The sequence below is a fragment of the Myotis daubentonii genome, chromosome 3 (genome assembly GCF_963259705.1).
Source record: "Myotis daubentonii chromosome 3, mMyoDau2.1, whole genome shotgun sequence".
Classification (NCBI taxonomy): Eukaryota; Metazoa; Chordata; class Mammalia; order Chiroptera; family Vespertilionidae; genus Myotis; species Myotis daubentonii.
Genome location: NC_081842.1, coordinates 4,056,831 through 4,078,297, shown reverse-complemented (window position 1 = coordinate 4,078,297; position 21,467 = coordinate 4,056,831). Strand labels below are relative to the sequence as shown.

The 21,467-nt window shown below is 48.7% G+C and overlaps 1 protein-coding gene across 4 annotated transcripts in view; it reads left to right on the top strand.

The window, feature by feature from the left end:
• VPS26C (VPS26 endosomal protein sorting factor C) overlaps nt 1-19,140 on the top strand; it is a 36,408-nt gene extending 17,268 nt beyond the window's left edge. For 2 of the 4 annotated variants that reach the window (XM_059686449.1, XM_059686447.1), the window contains 4 exons: nt 9-83; nt 4,067-4,217; nt 4,429-4,581; nt 5,349-6,648. In XM_059686449.1, the coding sequence (XP_059542432.1) occupies nt 9-83; nt 4,067-4,217; nt 4,429-4,581; nt 5,349-5,431 (462 nt within the window). In that variant the 3' untranslated portion in view covers nt 5,432-6,648. Of the gene's footprint in view, nt 1-8; nt 84-4,066; nt 4,218-4,428; nt 4,582-5,348; nt 6,649-18,386 lie in introns of those variants that run through there. The other 2 variants (XM_059686446.1, XM_059686448.1) reach the window with 2 other exon arrangements.
• Nucleotides 19,141-21,467: the final 2,327 nt, after the last annotated feature.

The following is a 21,467-nucleotide window of genomic DNA, read 5'->3' as shown; positions in this document are numbered from 1 at the left end:
CGTTGCAGCCTCAGAAGGGGAAGCTGACTCCGAGTCCCGTGGACTTCGCCATCACGCCCGAAACCTTGCAGAATGTCAAAGAGGTAGCGTTCCCTCCCCGGGCCAGCGGTGTTTCTCAGCCCTGGCTCCCACTGGCAGGCTGGTGCCGACGGCTCTTCATTTGGCTGCCGAGAGGAGATTCCTGATTATCGTCTGTACCCCAAACAGTCTGGAATTCTACTTTGATTTCTTTTTAGACTCAGAAACTTCTTAGGAGACTCATACTGTGGAAAGTTTCCTAGGATATATGTTTATTATTTCTTACATCTTCTAGTTTTGCACTGTGGTTAGAGTCTTCCCTGAGCCCAGTCCCCACCACCTGCGTGTGGCCACCTGTCTCTCCGCCTCCACGGACACAGCTGTTCTTCCTCGCTCCCACCCCGCACCTGCTCTCTGAGCCCTGTCGATCAGTCGGGCTGAAGGCAGGCTCGGGACTGGGGCTCCCGCGTGAGGCTGGCCTCATCCCTCAGAGCCACAGCGGAGCAGGGCGTGTGGTAGGCGGTCTTCAGAACGTCCACTGCCCACCCTGCTTTGGAGCACCCGACTCCAGGGGGCCCGTCAGACTGATCTGCAGGGAGCAACCTTGCGAGGACACTCCCGGGGACAGTGTGGGTAGGGATGGGCCCTGGCCCCACCTCTACCACCTCACCCTGCCCTGAGAGCTCCCTAGGGCTGTCCCAGTCAGCCCCACTTTTTCTTAAGTTGGTTAGAGTAAGTCTATATTTCTTACTTATAAAGAATCTAAATCAGTGGTTCTCAACCTTCCTAACGCCGCGACCCTTTAATACAGCTCCTCATGCTGTGGTGACCCCCAATTTCATTGTTACAAATTGAACATAATGAAAGCAGAGTGATTAATCACAAAACAATATGTAATTATACATGTGTTTTCCGATGGTCTTAGGCGACCCCTGTGAAAGGGTCGTTCGACCCCCAAAGGGGTCGCGACCCACAGGTTGAGAACCGCTGGCCTAGATGATAGAAAACGTGGTCACAGCGGGAGAGAGGAATTGGTGGTGAGCAGAGAGGAAAGCAGCCCATGGCGGAACCATTCTTCCTGATTTGAAGACCGTGTTCCTTCCACCTTGTCCTGTGCTCTGGTGGATTGTATTGTTCCTTTTCCTGATTTATTAAGGTTGTCTTTGTTTCTTTCTGTTCTTAGTGTTGTTTGTTCCTTTCTTCTCTAACATCCTGTTTCTCCTCTCCTGGTCATTACCCTTAAATGTTCAGCTACACATGGACGTTATAAGTTTAAATAACACTGAGAATCAGCTCCGTCTGACAGAAGGCTTGTAACGTTTTTGCATTTTCTCTCCTCGCTCCGCCTTGTTTGTTGTGTTTGAAATCGACGTTCGGTTGTCATCAGTTTCATGTTTCCCACCGTTAGTCTTTATTGGCGTACAGACCGGTTCTTCGTCGTCGCCTGAACTTTCACAGTCACATTCCGCGGCCTTCACTGAGTTTTACCATGGTCATTGCTCGCCATTGGTGCTACTCCCTTACGTTTTCTTCTTTTCTCAACTTTGTACTCGTTTAGCTGGAATACATCCTGGAGTCCTTCTTTCAGAAAGGGTGGGGCGTGAGCGCGAGCCCTCGAGTGGCCGCAACACCCCTGACTTGCTCCCACACTTGAATCCTAGTCTAGGTAGAAAAGTCCAGCTCTAATGTCATTTGCCCTTAAATAGTTCGTTCCCTGAGTTTCTAGTGCCCAGTGATACTGATGACAATCTGGTCCTCACGTTGTGTGAGTGCTGTTTCCTCCCTCTTATCCCTCCTCCCCTACAAACTCCCCGCCTCTCCCCTCCCTGTGCTGGGAAATGTCAGGGGACTCGCCCAGGCTTTGATCTGGCTGTAGTCGGTGTGTCTGGCACTCAGTGGTCTCCTGCACTGGGAGGCCGAGCCTGCCTTCAGTCCTGGGACTGTCTCGGGTATCATTTCCTGGACGCATCCCAGAGGAGCCCTGGGCTCAGGCCCCGCTCACTGATCGCTCCTCAGTGGTATTTAGCGCTCCGGGTGGAATGCTTCCTCACCACCATGATTCCTTCCTGCGCAGGGCTCCTCCTTCACGCTGCCCTTTCTTCGTGGCGTGGCGGAGGCAGCGCCATCATCCCCGCCTCCTGTGGGGTGCTGTTTCCCAGGGGTAGTTCTCTCTGTAGAGTGCATACCTCCTTTGCTTGCTCTTACTTTCCTCAAGTGTGTATCGATTCTTGGTTGCTAGTTTATATTGCAGATGAGGACCTGAGACGTATGGTCTTGCTAGGCCCTGTCCTTGGCCCAGAGAATCTGTTCTGGTTATAAACGCGCTCTGGCCGGGGAGCTGAGCTTGGAGTTACAGGGGGCGGAGGCCTGGCCCTGTAGCTTCTCCCAGGGTAGGGTGTGCGGGCAGCTTGTCTTTGGGTCACCGGGCTCCTGCTCTGTGGCCAAAGTGCCCTGGGACGCTTCTCTCCTTGCCCAGCCTGCTCCGGGTGTCTCCTGGGTGGAAAGTCCCCCGTTAGGGAAGCTGCAGGCCACCTGGGCAAGTGCTAGTGTCAGAGGCTGCATGAGGCCAGTGGCCCACCCTCTGGTGCGTTACCTGGGAGCCTCCCCTGGCTGCCCTGCCCCCGAGGGCCCCCACCTCTGGTCTGACTGACGCCCGTGCCTCCTGGGCACGCTCGCCCTCAGCGCTCTGAGCCCCTGTAGGCTGCAGTCCCTGAACTCTGGTGAGCGTCATCGTCAACCACAGTCTCAGAAATGCCCCCTGGGGTGGCCTCCGTGGCGCCGTGGCTCTGCCTGTGGGGGTGGCTGTTTGGACTTGTGTGTTCATCATGCTGGGCCAGGAGCGGGCCGCTGGTGGGCTCTTCAGCTGGATCTTGAGAGCTTTTCATTGTTCATTTGCTTAAAAGAGTTTTAATGTGGTGCTACTGGTGCTTACTTTTCTAAACAAGTAGCTGCTTTTACTTTAGTTATTTTTAGAACTTGGCCTTGAATGAAGACTTCTTTCCAGCTCCCTGCCCTTCAGTCCCAGGCCTGTGCTGTCCAGTAGGACGGCCCTGGCCACAGGTGCCCGCTGGTCTGAGCTGAGGCGCTGCGGGCGGAAGGTTTGGGTGCCCGAGACTCAGCCTGAGAAAGAGAACATAACGTCGTACTTTTCAAATATTGATTGTATGTGGACGTGATACTGTTTTGGATGTATTGGCTCATTTTACCTGTTTACTTTTTAAAATGTGGCTACTGGAAACATTTGAGTTACGTATGTGGTCACATGTGTGGCTCGCGTGACGTTTCTGTGGACGGTGGTCTAACTCTGAATTATCTCCAGCGACTGGACCAGCCCGAGCTGAAGGCGTGACAGCAGTGTGGGACTCCTCACCTGTTTCCACATCATCACTCCCCTGGGCCCAGTCTCCTGCCCCCAGAGACAGGCCCACGGGCTCCCAGTCCGGCACGGAGGAGCACTGTTCTCTCTGCATTTCTTGAAATAAAATAATTGTGTCAACTTTTCAAAATTGTATTACACAGAACATTTTAAGTTCTTTTTAAAAAATATTTTTTTTGTTTTTTGGGGGGTTTTTTTAGAGAAAGAAACATTGATGAGAGAGAAACATGAATCAGCTGCATGCCCCCTACTGGGGAGCAAGCCCAAAACCTAGGCATGTGCCCTGACCAGGAATCGAACCTGTGACCTCCTGGGTTGACACTAGACCAGCCGGGCTTAAATTATTTTTTTAAACTTTTTGGCGTGTGGGTGTGACTAGTTGAGTTAAATACTTCTCAGACGCTTTTGTACGTCATTTCCTCCGTGAGGAGCTTTCCCGTCTGACCTCGCGGTCAGGGTGGCGGAGGGCCCGTGCGGGGCTGCATCTGCAGGAACTCAGGCACTCAGTTAAGTTGACAGAAGATGCAAGTACTCGTCTACCTTTTCCCCATTTTGTAAAGCAGGGTCCCGTGGGTTTTAACAAAATTATCCATCTTGGTTTCCCGTTGTTGTTTATCTTGAATGACTGGAGTCATTTCCAGTCCTGACACCCTTGTCTTCGTCCTGTGTTAGAGAGCCTTGCTCCCCAAGTTCCTGGTCCGAGGACATCTGAACTCGACCAACTGCGTCATCACGCAGCCGCTCACGGGCGAGCTGGTGGTGGAGAGCTCGGAGGCCGCCGTCCGGAGCATCGAGCTGCAGCTGGTCCGCGTGGAGACCTGTGGTGAGGGCCCTGCGCTGCCTCCTGCCGGGAGCCTCGGCCCCAGTGACAGAGGGAGGACGGGCTGTGAGGGAGGGGACTCTCGGGAACCCTGGCGAGTGGGGAGTGGGGAGTGTGTCCACGCAGGTTCTCATGGTCACGGCGTCCTGATGGCTGTGGGAGGCTCGCTGGACGGTCCTGCTTTCTGACCACATGGTGCTCGCCCCTCCCCCAGGGTGTGCAGAAGGCTACGCCCGGGACGCCACAGAGATTCAGAACATTCAGATCGCCGACGGGGATGTTTGCCGGGGCCTCTCCGTGCCCATACACATGGTCTTCCCCCGGCTGTTCACCTGCCCCACACTGGAGACCACCAACTTCAAAGTGGGTGAGTGCCAGCCCCCAGCCCTCAGTCCTGAGACGGGCGTGGCCCACAGAAGGGGCTGCCCGGGACAGACACGCAGTCCGCTCGGGTCAGGCACAGCTCAGAGTGCTGGTCCTTCGTCACTCCACGGAGCTCACAGAGCTGCCATGCTGGGGCGGGGTCCACCGCCAGCAGTCCCAGCTCTTGAGGGCACTGCCTTGTCACCCAGGGAGACGCCAGCAGCCACGTTGGTGTGGCCAGGGCAGGGGACGGTGTGGGCCGGGGCAGGGGACGATGGGGCCGGGGCAGGGGTCGGTGAGGCTAGGGCGTGGGGATGATAAACTGACGGGAACTAGCACAGCAGTGGACAAGCCAGCACTGTGCATGAGGTCAGGCAGGGCGGGGACCAATCCGGGACAGTTCCGTGGCCATTAGTCACTTGAAACCGGTGTTTGTGGACAAGCTTCTGCCCACGGCCGAGGCCCCCAGTGCGGAGGTGTGAGGCCTGGGAGCTTCTGCTGAGCCGATTCTCTGAGCAAAGGGGACCCCGTCCCGAAGGCCGTTGCGTCCTATTAACATCACATCCCCCCTAAATCTTGTGAGGTGCGTTACGTTTAGTCCAGAGAGGATCTTTGGTTTTAAACCAGACCATGATTTGACTTAAACCAATTCCAGATAACGTAACTTAAGGGCGTTTTTATCACCAGAGTGAGTGTGTGCTGCTGGCTGAAGAGGGAGGCTGTCGGCCGCACTGAATCCTGGGCCTCTCGGCCTGTCCTTTGTCTTCTCAGAATTTGAGGTTAACGTCGTGGTGCTGCTTCAGGGCGACCATCTCATCACCGAGAACTTCCCGCTGAAGCTCTGCCGGATGTAGCCGGAGGGAGCACGGAGGTGCAGGGCGGGGCCCCTGCCGGAGCCGGAGCCGGAGCCGGAGCCACCGCAGGCCCATCCTCAGGGATTCTGGGCAGATGTGGACCTGACCCCTTGGATCTGGTCACCTCCTTCCTCGTGTCCTCCACGCTCCTGCTCCCAGCGGCGCCTGGTCAGTCCTTTCCTTTGAAAGTCATCGGGACTTCACAGTGTTCTTGGCAAGATCATTCCTGTGACTCCCGCCTTCCGGCTGCTCGTTAGGGGCTGAGGACATGTCTGACCAGTGTGAGCTTCGCTGGAGTCAGGTCCTGGGGACCTCAGGGGCCAGGCCTGGCTGACTGGGTCGCGCCGTGGCCGGGACCGCGAGCCCAGAGCCACTGCCGACGGGGAGCTCCTGGCTGTGGCGCCTGCAGATGCGCTCCGGGGAGGGGTGCCGAGTGGCCTCCACTGCAGGCGTGGGCAGGTATTCCGCGCTGCCCTGTGGCTCTCCCACATTTTTCATGAGAACTTTAAAGTGTTCTTGCTGTCATGGGGGTGAGGGAGTTGGGTGACAATGGCTGAAGTAGTAAGTCTCAGGACCTGGTATGAAATCTGGTGCCACCATATTCCCAAAATGCACTTCCATGCCAGCCTATGTGAGGGGCACATATGTCCATGCCTGGTGTCGGGTGTACTGGCTGGTGCCCTGGACCGAGGAACCCGGCCTCTGTGACCCAGAGACCTGTGTCAGCCAGACCCTCTGGTTCAGGGTGTGGTGAGCCTGTCACATCCACTGCCCACCCCCCGCCCGACCTGCATTCTTCCCACCAGCACGGAACAGTCCTCAGAGTAAGCCCTGCGCTCTGCAGGCCGCCTGGCCTTCCCTGCCAGTCCTCCCTCCAGGCCGGGCTCCGGCCGGGCGGCTCAGGTTGCGGCCGTGGCCCCGCAGCCCCCGGTGACGAGAGAGGCTGAGGGCCAGCAGCCGCCCCCGGCCTCGCTTCATCGGGGCCGTCGGTTCCCTCAGAGGACACTTCTGCGCAGTCTCCTGTTATGCTCACATGACACCAACAATGACCTGTCTGATGATGTGTTCACAGTGGCAAAAAACAGGCTATGCTTTTTGGTAAATTTCAAAGGTGGAAATCATTTTTAATGAATAAAAAGCTAAATGAGAATTTTGAAAAATGGTTTGGGATGTGTATTGCTATAAATTGCTTTACTAAACCAGTTTATGGATACAAATATTACAAGTGCTGTCCTTAGGGAGTAATTCTTACCTGAAGAGGATCCACAGCCCATTTCCTTCTGCCCAGGCGTCCCAGGCAAGGGCCTCCGGCTAGACATTCCCTTCTTGGCCAGACACCTGCACTGTGGTTGCTAGGGAAACCGGATGTTTGGGTGCCCTGGACAGCAACCATCTGCTGCTGCCCAGGCTGGCGCTGGACATCCACTCTTGGGCTCAGGGTTGTCAGATTCTCCTGTTCGGGCACGAGGAGAGGAGGAGGCAGGGGAGTCGAAGCCGTGAGTGCACTGTTCTGGAAAGGTCCACGTGGGCGGAGCACATTCTGGCCGTCAGAACTCCAGCAGGATTGGGCTCAGTTCCCAGCCACGCTGAGCTCCAGAGCAGGCGGAGAGGAATGCAGAATAAAACGTAAAAGCCGAAGCATCGTGCCTGGATTTGTCGAGTCCCTGTCCGAGGCCCGCTGTCCAAAAGCTGGGGGACGGAACCTGACTGGCTCCCCAGGGGAGTCCCACATCCCGAACCTGAGTGTCACTGGCCCTTGGAAAACTTCGGGCTGAGTTGCCCCACGGCCAATGGTGGTTGGGCTGTAGCAGGTCACAGGCCCTCCCGCATCCCTGCTGCTCCCCCTTCTGGTTGAGAAACGGTTGTATTGCCAAGGACCCCCGCCTGCCTGGTGAGGGACTTAACTTCCTGTTCCTTTGCCTCTAGGTATGGTCATGTGACAGGTAAGGGGCTGGCAGATGACAGAAAGGCCATGTCCCCCACCTTCCTGTCCATCCTGGGGAGTGGCCATCTGACGTGGCCCAGTTCCACCTGCGCCGGAGCCGTCCCCTCAGCTGCCTCCTCCGGGCCTCACCCTGACCTGTCACTGTCCTGTTTCCCCCTCACGGCATCTGTCACCTCACTTGTTGAGAGGCACCAGGGCTCCGCTCCCTCTGTTCACAGTCGGTCCCCTCGGTGTGGATCCGCGGGATCAAACAGGTGAAGTCCGGACACGGAGGGAATGTTTGCAGCTGGATCCAGTTTAGGGATGACGTGGTGATTGAAGACCCAGACCCAGACCATGTTCTAGTCCCAAATTCCTTGCTCTGAGTGTGTCAGGGAATGATCGGAACCCACTCAGAGCACGAGAACACTGGAGAGTGAGTGACCTCCCAGGAACTCCTGGGGGTTTATTCCTGCTTCACAGCCGAGCGCAGGAAAGCCGAGGCCTGCCCCGTCCACGTCTGTTCACCTGTGGCCATCCTGCCGCCCCTCCAGGGAGAACTGGAGTCGATGGCCACAGCCACCATGAACCACGGCCCTTCAGCTCCCAGCTGGCCTTCAGAAAGGGGGAGAAGTTTGTGAAGGACCCTGGGAAGGACTGTCTACGCTCACTTATGCTGGGACTCCGGATGGGAGATGAGACATTGCAAAGCGAACCATTGCCTGGGAAAATGCTCCCTTTACAATATAAATAATTCCGTAACCACGAGACTCAGAACAAGCCACCTGAGTAGGAAAAAAACCACACGGGGGCCTGAGGTGGAGGTGAGAGGAGGTCTCCCAGGCCTGTGCTCTGCACTCGGACCACTGGGAGCTGTTTATGTCTGAGACTGAGCAGTGACTGTTCAGAGAATGCAACTTTACTCAGAAACTCAAGGCACCGAATTTATAGAAGCAAAGCTGATCCGACTGCACTTACACAAAATGTAGTCAAATTCCTAGAGCAGGTCATTCGTAATAAAGGGAAAAGGCAGACCACGCGTTGACAACTCAGTGAGGAGCCTGGATACCTGGATGCCCTCCTGGGAATGTCCTGGTGAAACGGGAATGCCTTGGCCCTGCCCAGTTGGCAGGATTCTAACTTGGTGGGGTATTTCATCCCCAAACCCAGCCAGTCCCCCTAAAGCTTTCCGTGTCATATACAGCAAACACACTCCACAGGTTTTAAGTCACTTGGGAGACTACAAAGACATAATTTGCTCCTGCTTCTTTAAGACACTATATTTGGGGAAGCACCTGCTTAACCAAGACCAAGGGTACAGAGGTTTGCCTGTGAGGTCCCCTCGACAAGGCCCCGGGGTGTGAGCCTGGGGGACAGCAGCCCCAGAGAGGAGGTTGCGAGAGGCAGGGCTGCTGAGCAGGGGACCACAAGGTGGGGCGCCACCCCATTCTCAGGGGTGAGGACTAGCGCTTCAAGACCAAGCCTCTGGGTCTAAAGTGACAGGAATGGGACGAGCTTTCTGTCTGCAGACGGGCAGCCACTGATGGGGCCGCCAGGGGAGGCCGGCCGCCCAGACACGCTGCTGTGCTTGTGGACACACCGCGAAAAGGGTGAGCTCAGGATTCCCAGTGGAAAGGAGCAGAAAAATAAGTTCTTAACTAAATTATGCTTTAAAAGTTTCAACATCTGTATGCATTAAGAAAACCCAAATTCAGCCCTAACCGGTTTGGCTCAGCGGATAGAGCGTCTGCCTGAGGACTCAAGGGTCCCGGGTTCGGTTCCGGTCAAGGGCATGTACCTTGGTTGTGGGCACATCCCCAGTGGGGGGTGTGCAGGAGGCAGCTGATTGATGTTTCTCTCTCATCGATGTTTCTAACTCTCTATCCCTCTCCCTTCCTCTCTGTAAAAAAATCAATAAAATATATTAAAAAAAAAAAGAAAACCCAAATTCAAAGCCCAATACATAAAAAAGATCACATTTAAGAAATGAGCTTTTCCCAAGTTTTTTTACTACTATGTTCCTTTATATCTTACTGAAAATACATATTTTTTAATTCATAGGAAATTTGCAACAATCAATTATATATTTTTGCCACAAAGAGAAAATCTCAACCAAATTTTAACAAATAGAAATTGCCCCAAACCCTATATACTCTCCTGTAGTGCAATAAAATTAAAAATTAATAAAAGGAAAATCAAATACAATATAAGCACTTGTAAATTATACAACATTCTTCAAAGCAGAAACCAAACTTCATTCACGGGCCCTTTTAAGCGTAGTAAAGACGAGCACACTGTACAGTAATGGCTTTGCACTATGGCCAGTGCTGCAGCCAGAGCCAAATTCATAGCCTTAAATGTTTTTAACACCAGAGAGAATGAGAACTAATGAGTTTACATTCAAATTAAATGTTTTATAAAACAAGAAAAAAAGAGGAAAGAATTAATGATAAAAGCAGGAATTCATTTGAAAGCAAAAACATCACAGGAAAATATAAAAATAAGAACATCAGTTGGTACTTTGAAAAGACTAATTCAATGGAAAGATCTTTAATAGAACAAAACAAAACACAGGAAGATGGCGGCATAGGTAAACACCTATACTCACTGCCTCCCACAACCACATCAAGATTACAACTAAAATACAGAACAACCATCATCCAGAACCACTGGAAAGCTGGCTGAGTGGAAGTCCTACACCTAGAGAAGGGAAGAAAACAGCACACTGAGATTGGTAGGAGGCACAGAACCGGCTGGTCTGGCACCCACATGTGCCACTTGTTTAATTGGGAGGGAGATTGTCTCTGCAGAGGCCAGTCCAGAGGAGCAAAGGGTCCCAACCCCACACCAGACCTCCAGCCCAGGGTCCCAGAGCTGGGAAGAGAAATCCCTACGGGCAGTAAGAACCATGGGCTAGAGAAACCAGTGCGGATTGGGGCTCAGTGACAGAGGCTGCTGGGGACCCAGCTGTTCCTCTTAAAAGACCAGCACCACGAACTGAACTTATAAGGCCCTGCTTCCTCTGAGCTCCAGCACGAGACTAGCACGAGTCTCTCGTGACCACAGACACGAGGAGGAACTGGATTGTCTGGCATCAGGGGAGGAACTCCGGGGCAGCTTTCTCCCAGACAGAGGTTCTCTCAGGGATCATTTTTCCTATGCTGGGACCTCCCCAGTGTCAGTGTCAGACCATACCAGATTATAACTCTACACATCCATAAATGACACACTCAAGGGGTAGACTCAGTGAGCACCAAGGCCCCACTGAAGCAAGTCCTGCTCCATAAGGGTGTCTCCTGCGCAGCAGCTCTCCCACTGTACTCACAGCTGGTCCTCAGAGCCAATTGGCCTGGAGGCCAATTCCTCCCAGTGACACCAACAGCAATCAAGTCTCAACTACAACAAGACTGTGCTCACAGCCCACAAAGGAGTGCACCTAGAGCTCCCAGCTCAGGTGAGTGGGGAGGCTGAGCCACTGGGCCCTATAGGACACCTACTACACAAGGCCACTCTACCAACTCAAGGAGACACAAAAGCTCTACCCAATACATAGAAACGAACACAGGAAGCAGCCAAAATGCGGAGACGGACATATCACAAATGGAAGAAAGCCAACTACTGGATATAGAGCTCAAAACCACAGTTATAAGGTTACTCTAGAATCTTAAAGAAACCTCCAAAAAAATGGAAAAGGACCAGTTAGAAATTAAGCAAACACTGACTGAAATAAAGAATAATATACAGGGATTCAACAGTAGAGGATTCTGAGAATCAAATCAATGATTTGAAATATGAAGAAGTGGAAAACACCCAACCAGAAGAACAAAAAGACAAAGAATCCAAAAATATGAAGATAATGTAAGGAGCCTCTGGGACAACTTCTTGCATTATGGGGGTGCCAGAAGGAGAAGAGAGAGAGCAAGATATTGAGAACCTATTTGAAGAAATAATGACAGAAACTTCCCCTACCTGGTGAAAGAAATAGACTTACAAGTCCAGGAACCACAGAAAGTCCTAAATAAGAGGAACCCAAAGAGGACCACACCAAGACACATCATAATCAAAATGCCAAGGGCTAAAGACAAAGAGAGAATCTTAAAAGCAGCAAGAGAAAAACAGTTAGTTACCTACAAGGGAATGCCCATAAGACTATAGGTCCATAGCAAGGACCTACAACTAAGATTACTCTATCTAGCCAAGCTATCATTTAGAATTGAAGGTCAGATAAAGAGCTTCACAGATAAGGAAAAGCTAAAGAAGTTCATCACCACCAAACCAGTATTACATGAAATGTTGAAGGGTATTCTTTAAGAAGAGGAAGAAGCCGAAACCGGTTTGGCTCAGTGGATAGGGCGTCGGCCTGCGGACTGAGGGGTCCCAGGTTCGATTCCGGTCAAGGGCATGTACCTGGGTTGCGGGCACGTCCCCAGTGGGAGATGTGCAGGAGGCGGCTGATCGATGTTTCTCTCCCATCGATGTTTCTAACTCTCTATCTCTCTCCCTTCCTCTCTGTAAAAAATCAATAAAATATATTTAAAAAAAAAAAAAAAAAAAAGAAGAGGAAGAAGAGCCCTAGCCAGTTTGGCTCAGTGGATAGAGCGTGAGCCTATGAACTGAAGGGTCCTAGGTTCAATCCAGTCAAGGGCACATGCCCGAGTTGTGGGCTCAATCCCGGCATGCAGGAGGCAGCCAATCAATGATTCTCTCTCTCTCTCCCTCTCCCTTCCTCTCTGAAATCAATTTAACACTAGATTGCCCAAGGAAGTCATTTTGACTGCTTTTTAATTTCAATTAGAAAAACAATTATGTATATAAGGACACAATGTCTTAGAATTTTGTGACTTTTTGTACAACATATAAATGCGTTTATTAATAATTGTAGTTACCTCCCCCTCCTTCATTTCCGGTATATATATATGTGTTATACCTATATTGCCCAAAAGCAGTCATTTTGACTGCTTGGGGGAAATTTTAACTCTTATTATTGAATTGAGTAAATTTCTTATATGACCAGTTCGGCTCTGTATTGAAATAACAGTTTTCATTTTTTTTCGATTACCGTCACATGATAACATACATGATAAATTGTCGATACTTGATAAATTGCAGTTGCTCAATAAGCTAAACTAGTACTTGTTATTCGAATCTTTATGCAGTGATACTTGTTCTAATAAGTTGTTTATTTCTTTTGCGCCCTAAATTCATGAAAGAAATGTCGAATAGAAGTGAGTTATTGGAAAAGCTAAGGAACATAAGTGAAGAGTGCTCCAATATTATTCCTTCACAATGCAGTCACTTTGACTGCTTTTGGGCAATATAGGTATATACTAAATTTCAGTCTTTCTAGTGTTAAAAAAACAAAGAAGAGGAAGAAGAAGAAAAGGATAAATATGAACAACAAAATTGCAACAAATACATACCTATCAACAATTCAATCTAAAAATCAAAATAAACGAATAAGAAATCTAATGAACAGAATAAACGTGAATAAAATAGAATCAGAGGCATTGAAATGGAACAGACGATTCTCAGAGGGAAGGGGGGTGGGGGGATGGGAAAAGATTAAACAGATCTTCTATGCACATATGCATTACCTATGGACACAGACAATAGGGTGGTGAAGGCCTGGGGCTGGGCGGGAATGGGGTGGAGGGGGGCTATGGGGGGAAAAGAGGGACATCTGAAATAATCTCAACGATAAAGATTAAAAACAAACAGCAACAAACAAAAAGAGAAACATGTAACACTAGGGACAATTTCAGATGAGAAGGGGCCGGATGAGAATTATAATAGCAGTGTCCTCAGTGTCCCCCAGTCTGTCTCCTGTTTCAACAGTGTTTGGGCAGAACAGACTCAGGACGCCCCTTCTTCCAGCCTCCAATCTCTTCTAGTCACCACTTTCGGAACCATCTTGGATATTCTCAGCCTGAGACCAGCCAACACTATTTTTACCTTAACTCCCGATTGCCGATTGCCGACCAACCATGAGCTCCCGGACTCTCAGAATGATCCCACCGAGGTGGAGGCCCGACAACCGCTTGGTCTGCGGGCACCAGCGGCCTGGCTCTGGGCTGCCGTTTCCACCCCGAGCTGCGGCTCTGGAGGGCGTGGCCACATCCCCGAGAGTTGGCCAAGGAGAGGCGTCTCTGGAAGATGCGAACCCAGCGGGGCGGCTGCGCCCTCTCCCAGGACGCGCAGAGGCCACCCCAGGTGAGGGGTGGCACTTGGGGAAGCCGTGTGGCCCTGGAGACCTGACCAGGCCCTGGCGGACCTGCAGCCCTGGGTTCTGCTCGCACAGACCCTCAGCTCCGTGACTCCCTGGAGAGCCCTCCCCGTGAGCAGGTGAAGCTCACGGAGAAGATGGGCGGCACCTGGTCACCTCCTCGGGCTGCTGGCTCCAGCCAGGGCCTCTCCCTGCAACCACGAGGCAGCCTGTTAACCCCCCTGGGGCCCTCTCCCAAGCCTTGGCCCAAAGGGAAACAATAAAGCTATTTATAGCAAACAAACAAAAAACAAAACAAAAAGAGAATTATATATTAACACCTTTTGTACTGCTCACGAGCTTTCTCGTGTTTCGCGCGCCATCTGTTAAGGACCGCTCACGAGTTTTCTCGTTTTTCACGCGCCATCTATTATGGACCTTAGATGTCAACACCCTGTCTTGTCCACATTGAATGAAGCGATCTCATTGGTGGAAACCGTGCAGGTCAATCTACGAAAAACTATATAATTGCACGAACCCATAAAGCATTGCAGTTACATTGTATTCTTGTCATTCGAATAGTCTTCGTCTTCAAGTTCCTGGCGCTTTTAGAAATGCCCTCTCTCAGGAAAAGGAAGGAAACCAACGAAACTGATACACTTCCTTTCGTGTTGTTCCATTCTAAGGAAAACGATGAAATGGACAAAAAAAGTAGTGCTGTACCTTATAAACTGTGGACTTTTCAATTCATTTAGAGTGCACAACGTCCTCAATCCACAAGCAAAAATGAAGTATAAACAGTTTCTGCTATCGGTGGCGAGAGACTGGGTAACGGATGACAATAATGAAGGCTCTCCAGAACCAGAGACAAATCTGTCCAGAGAGTTAGAAACATTGAGAAACATCGATCAGCTGCCTCCTGCACACCCCCTACTGGAGATGAGCCTGCAACCAAGGTACATGCCCTTGACCAGAATCAAACCTGGGACCCTTCAGTCTGCAGGCCAACGCTCTATCCACTGAGCCAAACCAGTTAGGGCTCATCATTGATGTTTCTATCTCTCTCCCCCTCTCCCTTCCTCTCTGAAATCGATAAAAAATATAATAAAAAGTCTTTCTATATAAAAGGCTAATATACTACGTGTCCATCCAACCGGTCGCTATGATATACACTAACCACCAGGGGACAGACGCTCAATGCAAGAGCTGCCATGACGCACACTGGCCATTTACAGAGAAACAGCACTGCGGACCTGGCACCAACAAAGCAACACTCGGCTTTCCCCCAAGTGGACACAGGTCCCGCCACTACTCCAGAGCGACACCCCACCAAATTGCAGCTGACACTGCCGAGACCCCATGGCACAAAATGTGGCCCACAGCCCGGCCTGGAAATGGTGGCTGTGGGTGCCAGGTAATGACGTCATGTAGCAATGCCAGCTTCCTCTCCCTAGTGACTAGCCTCCTTGGAGTTTCTTCAGCCCAGGAACACGACTTACTTTATAGCCAGGTGGAAACATTTTACCCTTTAACCAAATGTCTATGAAGCATTTTTTCATGCCTCACCTCATTTGATCCTCACAGAAGATAGATAGGAGACTCGGTGGAATCCTATTTTCTTTTCATTAGCCGGAAAATGGAGATTTAGAAAATTTAGAAACTTGACCCAACTGAAAAGAAGAAATGGTGGACCTTGAAAATGACTTCAGGTTTTCTCACTGCACAAAATACAGTCAAACACTGCTGCAGTTAAATGTTTCACCCCTTGTTCTCCCTGCATGATCTACAATAATAATCTGCTTTGTGTTGATATTTACTGCTGTGTAGCTGACAATTAACTGAAAGAGAAGTTGGGGTCCTTCACTGGGCTGGAAAAAGTTTAGCTAAATCAGAAAGCAGGTCTAATTAATATATAAAAAGCTAGGCTGACTCATGCATGTGCGATACATATAGAGTTCTCGCTGGCGCTAATCGCACGTGTGTGTTTTGATCTGTCATTGTCAATCATGAATTTGGTTGACACTTCTATTATAGCAGAGCAAACAGTGATATTAAAATATTTCTTCTAGCCCTAACCTGTTTGGCTCAGTGGATAGAGCTTCAGCCTGTGGATTCAGGGGTCCCAGGTTCGATTCCGGTCAAGGGCATGTACCTTGGTTGCGGGCACATCCCCAGTAGGGGATGCGCAGGAGGCTGCTGATCGATGTTTCTCTCTCATTGATGTTTCTAACTCTCTATACTTCTCCCTTCCTCTCTGTAAAAAATCAATAAAATATATTTTAAAAAATAAAATAAAATAAAATATTTCTTCTAATTAATTTCCTTCCAATGTGCATGAATCTGTGCACTGGGCCACTAGTAAATAAATAAAACATGGACAATAATTCGCACCTAAAAGGATCCAAACACCAGGCACTGGGCCTGGCCCATAAAAGATGCTCGGTAAACGGTGACCAATATTATTCTCTTGAAATGTGAAACAAAGAGGCAAGTACGAAGAAAGCCACTTGGTCAACAGGTATTGCTCTCTCACCACCATGCCGGTGATGAGGTGCCTGCTCCATGGCCCGTGAAATCACATTAGGGAAAAAGACGACTCAAAACCAGAGTGAAAGGGCCTGAGAATGTCTGAACTGTGTTTGGAACACCCTAAAAACAAAGTTTCACTTGATCTGACTCACTACATCTGTGCTAGCGAGGGTGGTCTCTCTGCTGCCATTGAGAAAAAGGTGAAAGCATGAAACATATTTTCCTACAGAGCACGTTCCTGCCAAACTAAGTGATTTCATTGTCTAATGCTCTGGTCTTCCGGTGACCCACCACGGCCTGCCCCACCCAGAGGGTGGGTCGCAACGGGGAAACTCAGGATCCCAGATGGATCGATAGATTAAGATCAGGAAAAGGATCCAACGTGAGCGGACGAAAGGAGGTCTGATACTTTATGGTAAATACTTGGCCTGGTAAGAGACCATGGCATGTACAAAGCCATCCTACATGACAGGCCTGCTCTGAGAAGAGCGCTTTAGCTTCTAAAATAATCTGATGGCATCATTGAGTTTGCTCCAATCAGAGAACGTTCGGTGTGACTTTCATATAAAAAAGCCAATTGTGCCCTATGATGGGATGAGCTCTGGCTTCATTCAGCTTCTAGACCAGAGGGGTGAAACCTCGCGGTGGCCCTTCTCTGCTGTGGACCCAACATTCCTTCTTGTAACTCACATTTTTTTTTAAATATATATTTTATTGATTTTTTTACAGAGAGGAAGGGAGAGGGGTAGAGAGTTAGAAACATCGATGAGAGAGAAACATTGATCAGCCGCCTCCTGCACACCTCCCACTGGAGATGTGCCCGCAACCAAGGTACATGCCCTTGACCGGAATCGAACCTGGGACCCTTCAGTCTGCAGGCCGACACTCTATCCACTGAGCCAAACTGGCCAGGGCGTAACTCACATTTTTTATATTTTTACTTATAGCTTGTATTTTCATAATTAGCAATAGTTTAGTACTAGTTGGATCTGTTCAATATCTCCTATAGTAACCTGGTAAGGAATGTATACAGACCCTAGCTGGTTTGGCTCAGTGGATAGAGCATTGGCCTGTGAACTGAGGGGTCCCAGGTTCGATTCTGGTCAAAGGCATGAACACCCAGTAGGGAGTGTTCAGGAGGCAGCTGATCGATGTTTCTCTCTCATCGGTGTTCCTAACTCTCTATCCCTCTTCCTTCCTCTCTGTAAAAAATTAATAAAATATATTTAACCCTTTGCAGTCGTATTAAATTTGGACACGGGTGTCGTACTGGTCGAAATTAATTTCCACTGAAAGAGCAGTGATATATAACATGCAAGATTATGAAGGATAAACAAGATTTATTAATTCTCTTTTGGAACTACGTCACTACTAGTAGAATCACTACAAATGTTATCACTTTCTACGTCAGAGTCAGTATTCAAGGTGCCAAAATAAAACTCTTCATCGTTACTTTCAGATTCGCAGTACACTTCTTTCGGTAACTTTCTTTTTGCCATTTTGGAGTATTATTTTGAAATATCTTAACAAGCGAGAATGCCTAATTACAGTTAAACGTAATTTGTAAAGCTTTATTTGAAATTCTGCGAAGTATCTCCGAAGCTTGTCGATTTCTTCACTCTCAAAAGGCGACTGACTCGCCACGGTGTTTTACATGGCGAGTGTGGAATGACCGCGTTTGTTTATATTGAGTTTTGATATCTCCGATTTGTCAGGGCAATGTTTTGGTTAGTGACAAGGTCGCTTAGACACTTAAGAGCTTTCAGAGAAATTATGAACTGATACATGAATGAATAGAGTTAAGATTTGTATGGTTTCTTGCTGTGGTGGCTGAGAGCAGACATACGACCGGAACGGTAAAAAAGTTTTGGTGGCTGAGAGTAGAGAAACGACTGCAAAGGGTTAAAAAAAGAAATGTATACATATACAACCTACCTACCCTCATAATTTTTAAAAATATATTTTTTATTGATTTTTTACAGAGAGGAAGGGAGATAGAAACATCAATGAGAAAGAAATGTAGATCAGCTGCTTCCTGCACACCCCCTACTGGGGATGTGCCCACAACCAAGGTACATGCCCTTGACAGGAATCAACCCTGGAACCCTTCAGTCTACAGGACGACGCTCTATCCACTGAGCCAAACTGGTTAGGGCTACACTCATAATTTTTAAAAAATCAATACAACGCTTAGCTATAATCCATAGAGGAAATAAAGGTAATGTATTATAAGGTCATACGTTTGGAGGTGGGTAAACCAGTGGCATCAGGAGGGAATAACGCATTGCCTATCCCCACAGGTAGAATCACCACGACCATGAAGCCACAAATGGCGCTGACTGGGGCTTGGGCTGAGTTGGGGACTCAGACAGCGGAAACGGGGTGCTGTGGGATGATCTCACTTCCCCAAATGGTGCGTAACTCTTGGTAACGCTCCAGAAAAAAAAAAAGTACAGTCAAACCTCAATCCCCTGTTTGCACAGTAGCAGCGTTCCTGGAAAACCCACATACATACACTTCCCAAGAGGCGTGGTGTTCACACAAAAGTGAACTGAGGCCTCCACCTGCACCACCCAGTTCAGTGGCCACAGGCCGCTGGCCATTTGCAATGTGGCTGCTCTGGATGTTGTCAACTGGACTGACAATTATTATTATTTTTAAAATTTATGTTAGGAAGTTATATAGTAGCCAGTAGTATGCATTTAAGGAGAGAATTTTTCCTTAATAACATTTGTTTTAAATATATATTTTTATTGATTTCAGAGAGGAAGCTAGAGGGACAGAGAGAAAAACATCAATGATGAGAAAGAATCATTGATCGGCTGCCTCTTGCATGCCCCCTACCGGGGATCGAGCCCATAACCAGGGCATGTGCCCTTGACCGGAATCAAACCTGGGACCCTTCAGTCCACAGGCCGACGCTCTATCCACTGAGCCAAACTGGCTAGGGCTGGACTGAAAATTATTAAAAAATAAGTAATAAATCTCATTAATAATGTTTACATTGATTATATGTTGAAATAATATTAGTATTTTGGATATACCAGATTAAATAAAATACATCACCTAAAGAATTTTACTTGTCTCTTTTTTACCTTCTTACTGTGGCTGCTAGAAAATTTTAAATGTCATATGTGACTTGCACCCTTGGACCCAGCACGGATACACAGGCTGAGTTTGGTGGAACTTTGAAAAGTCTCATTGGGCGCGGGACCAGCCCTCACTCTGGAATTATCTGGCTCACAGCACAGTCTCTCAGACCCCTGGCCATCACCACTGACTCCAGTCGTGGCGACAACCAAAACCACCTTCATCTCTTACCAAAACACCCTCCTGGTAGGGGCATGGCACCACCCTTCAGACTGGTTGGCGCTCTCGCCTCCTTGCCCACCTCCCAGTCTTCGTGCCCAGCTCTGGGCCTCACACTCCGTGCTGCAGCAGCCTGAGCCCCATGGGCACACCCTCACCTCGGAGTGCCCCACTCCCCTGTGATGATTGTTCACCAAGCTAATTCATCAGCTGCCCCATCAATCTCAATACATTTAAAAGGGTTCAGATCATACCAAGTACGTTCTCAGGTCACAATGGAATTAAATTAGATCACAATAATTCAATGCAATTGAGCAATAGATCACTTTAGAGGGAAATGTATAATTTAAATGCAAACAACAGAAAAGCCAGTAAGTTCAAAACCAGTGATCTAACTAAGAAGCTAGGAAAAGAACCACAATAACAGAAAAAATAACAAAGCCCACAGTTGGTTCTTTGAAAAATTTAGAAAAATTGTTAAACTGGCAATACTAATGAAGAAGAAAATACAAATAACCAATATTAGACATGCATAAGCTATCCACAGGTTCTTTAGATATTAAAAGGACAATAAGAAAATACTGAAATAATTTTATACCAATAAATTCAACAACTTAATGAACTGGAAAAATTCCTTGAAAGACACAAATTCTCCTGATTCAAAAAGAAATGGAAAATTGGAATGGTCCTATATATATTAAACATAGGGTATCCCCCAAAATGTATATATGCACTAAAAGAAAAAAAATCAAATGATCACTAAAAAAAAAAAAAAAAAGAAAGAAATTCAACATGTATTAATAATTTTTAAAAACTCTCACCAAACTAGGAAACTTCCTTAACTGGGTAAAGGGCAACTATGGAAAACCTGTAGCTAATAACATATTGACTGGTGAAAAACTCAATTCTTTCACCCTAAATCCAGGAACAAGATCAGACTGTCTTATACTGGAGGTCCTAGCCAATATATCCTATATAATAAAAGGGTAATATGCAAATTGACCCTAACAGCAGAACGACTAGGAATGACTGGTCACTATGACACACACTGACCACCAGGGGGAAGACTCTCAATGCAGGAGCTGGCCCCTGGTGGTCAGTGTGCTCCCACAGGGGGAGCTCTGCTCAGCCACAAGCCAGGCTGACGGCTGCCAGCACAGCGGTGGTGGCAGGAGCCTCTCCTGCCTCCTCAGCAGCGCTAAGGATGTCCAACTGCAGCTTAGGCCTGCTCCCTGCTGGCAAGTGGACATCCCCTGAGGGATCCCGGGCTGCCAGAGAGATGTCTGACTGCCAGCTTAGGCCTAAGCCAGCAGGTGGACATCCCCTGAGGGGTCCCAGACTGTTAGAGGGCACAGGCTGGGCTGAGGGACCCCTCCCCCCGAGTGCACAAATTTTTGTGCACCGGGCCTCCAGTTAAATAATAATAAAGGCATTGCCGAAACCAGTTTGGCTCAGTGGATAGAGCGTCGGCCTGCGGACTGAGGGGTCCCAGGTTTGATTCCAGTCAAGGGCATGTGCCTGGGTTGCGGGCATATCCCCAGTGGGAGGTGTGCAGGAGGCAGCCGGTCGATGTTTCTCTCTCATCGATGTTTCTAACTCTCTATCTCTCTCCCTTCCTCTCTGAAAAAAATCAATAAAATATATTTAAAAAAATAATAAAGGCATCAGATTGGCGGGAAAAAGTACAATTGTCTCTATTTGCTGACACAATGATCTACACAGAAGCTTCTAAAGAATAAAAACATACTACTAGAACTAATAATATTTATCAAGATTGCAGGATACAAAGTCAAAATCCAAAAGTTATATTTCTGTGAGCCGGCAAAAACACTTGGAAATAAAGTTTAAAAAATAGTGTTTTCAATAGTATCACAATACATAGACAATTGAGGCTACATCTGATGAAAAACATGAAAGCCCAAGTGAAAATGATAAAAAAAAAAATGACATTTAAAATCATCTAAATACATGAAGAGAGATATCTTGTTCACAAATTACAATAATCAACACTGTTGTTTATGCTTCCAAAAGTGACCCAGAGCTGCCATGCTGCCCCCACGCCTTCTGCATTG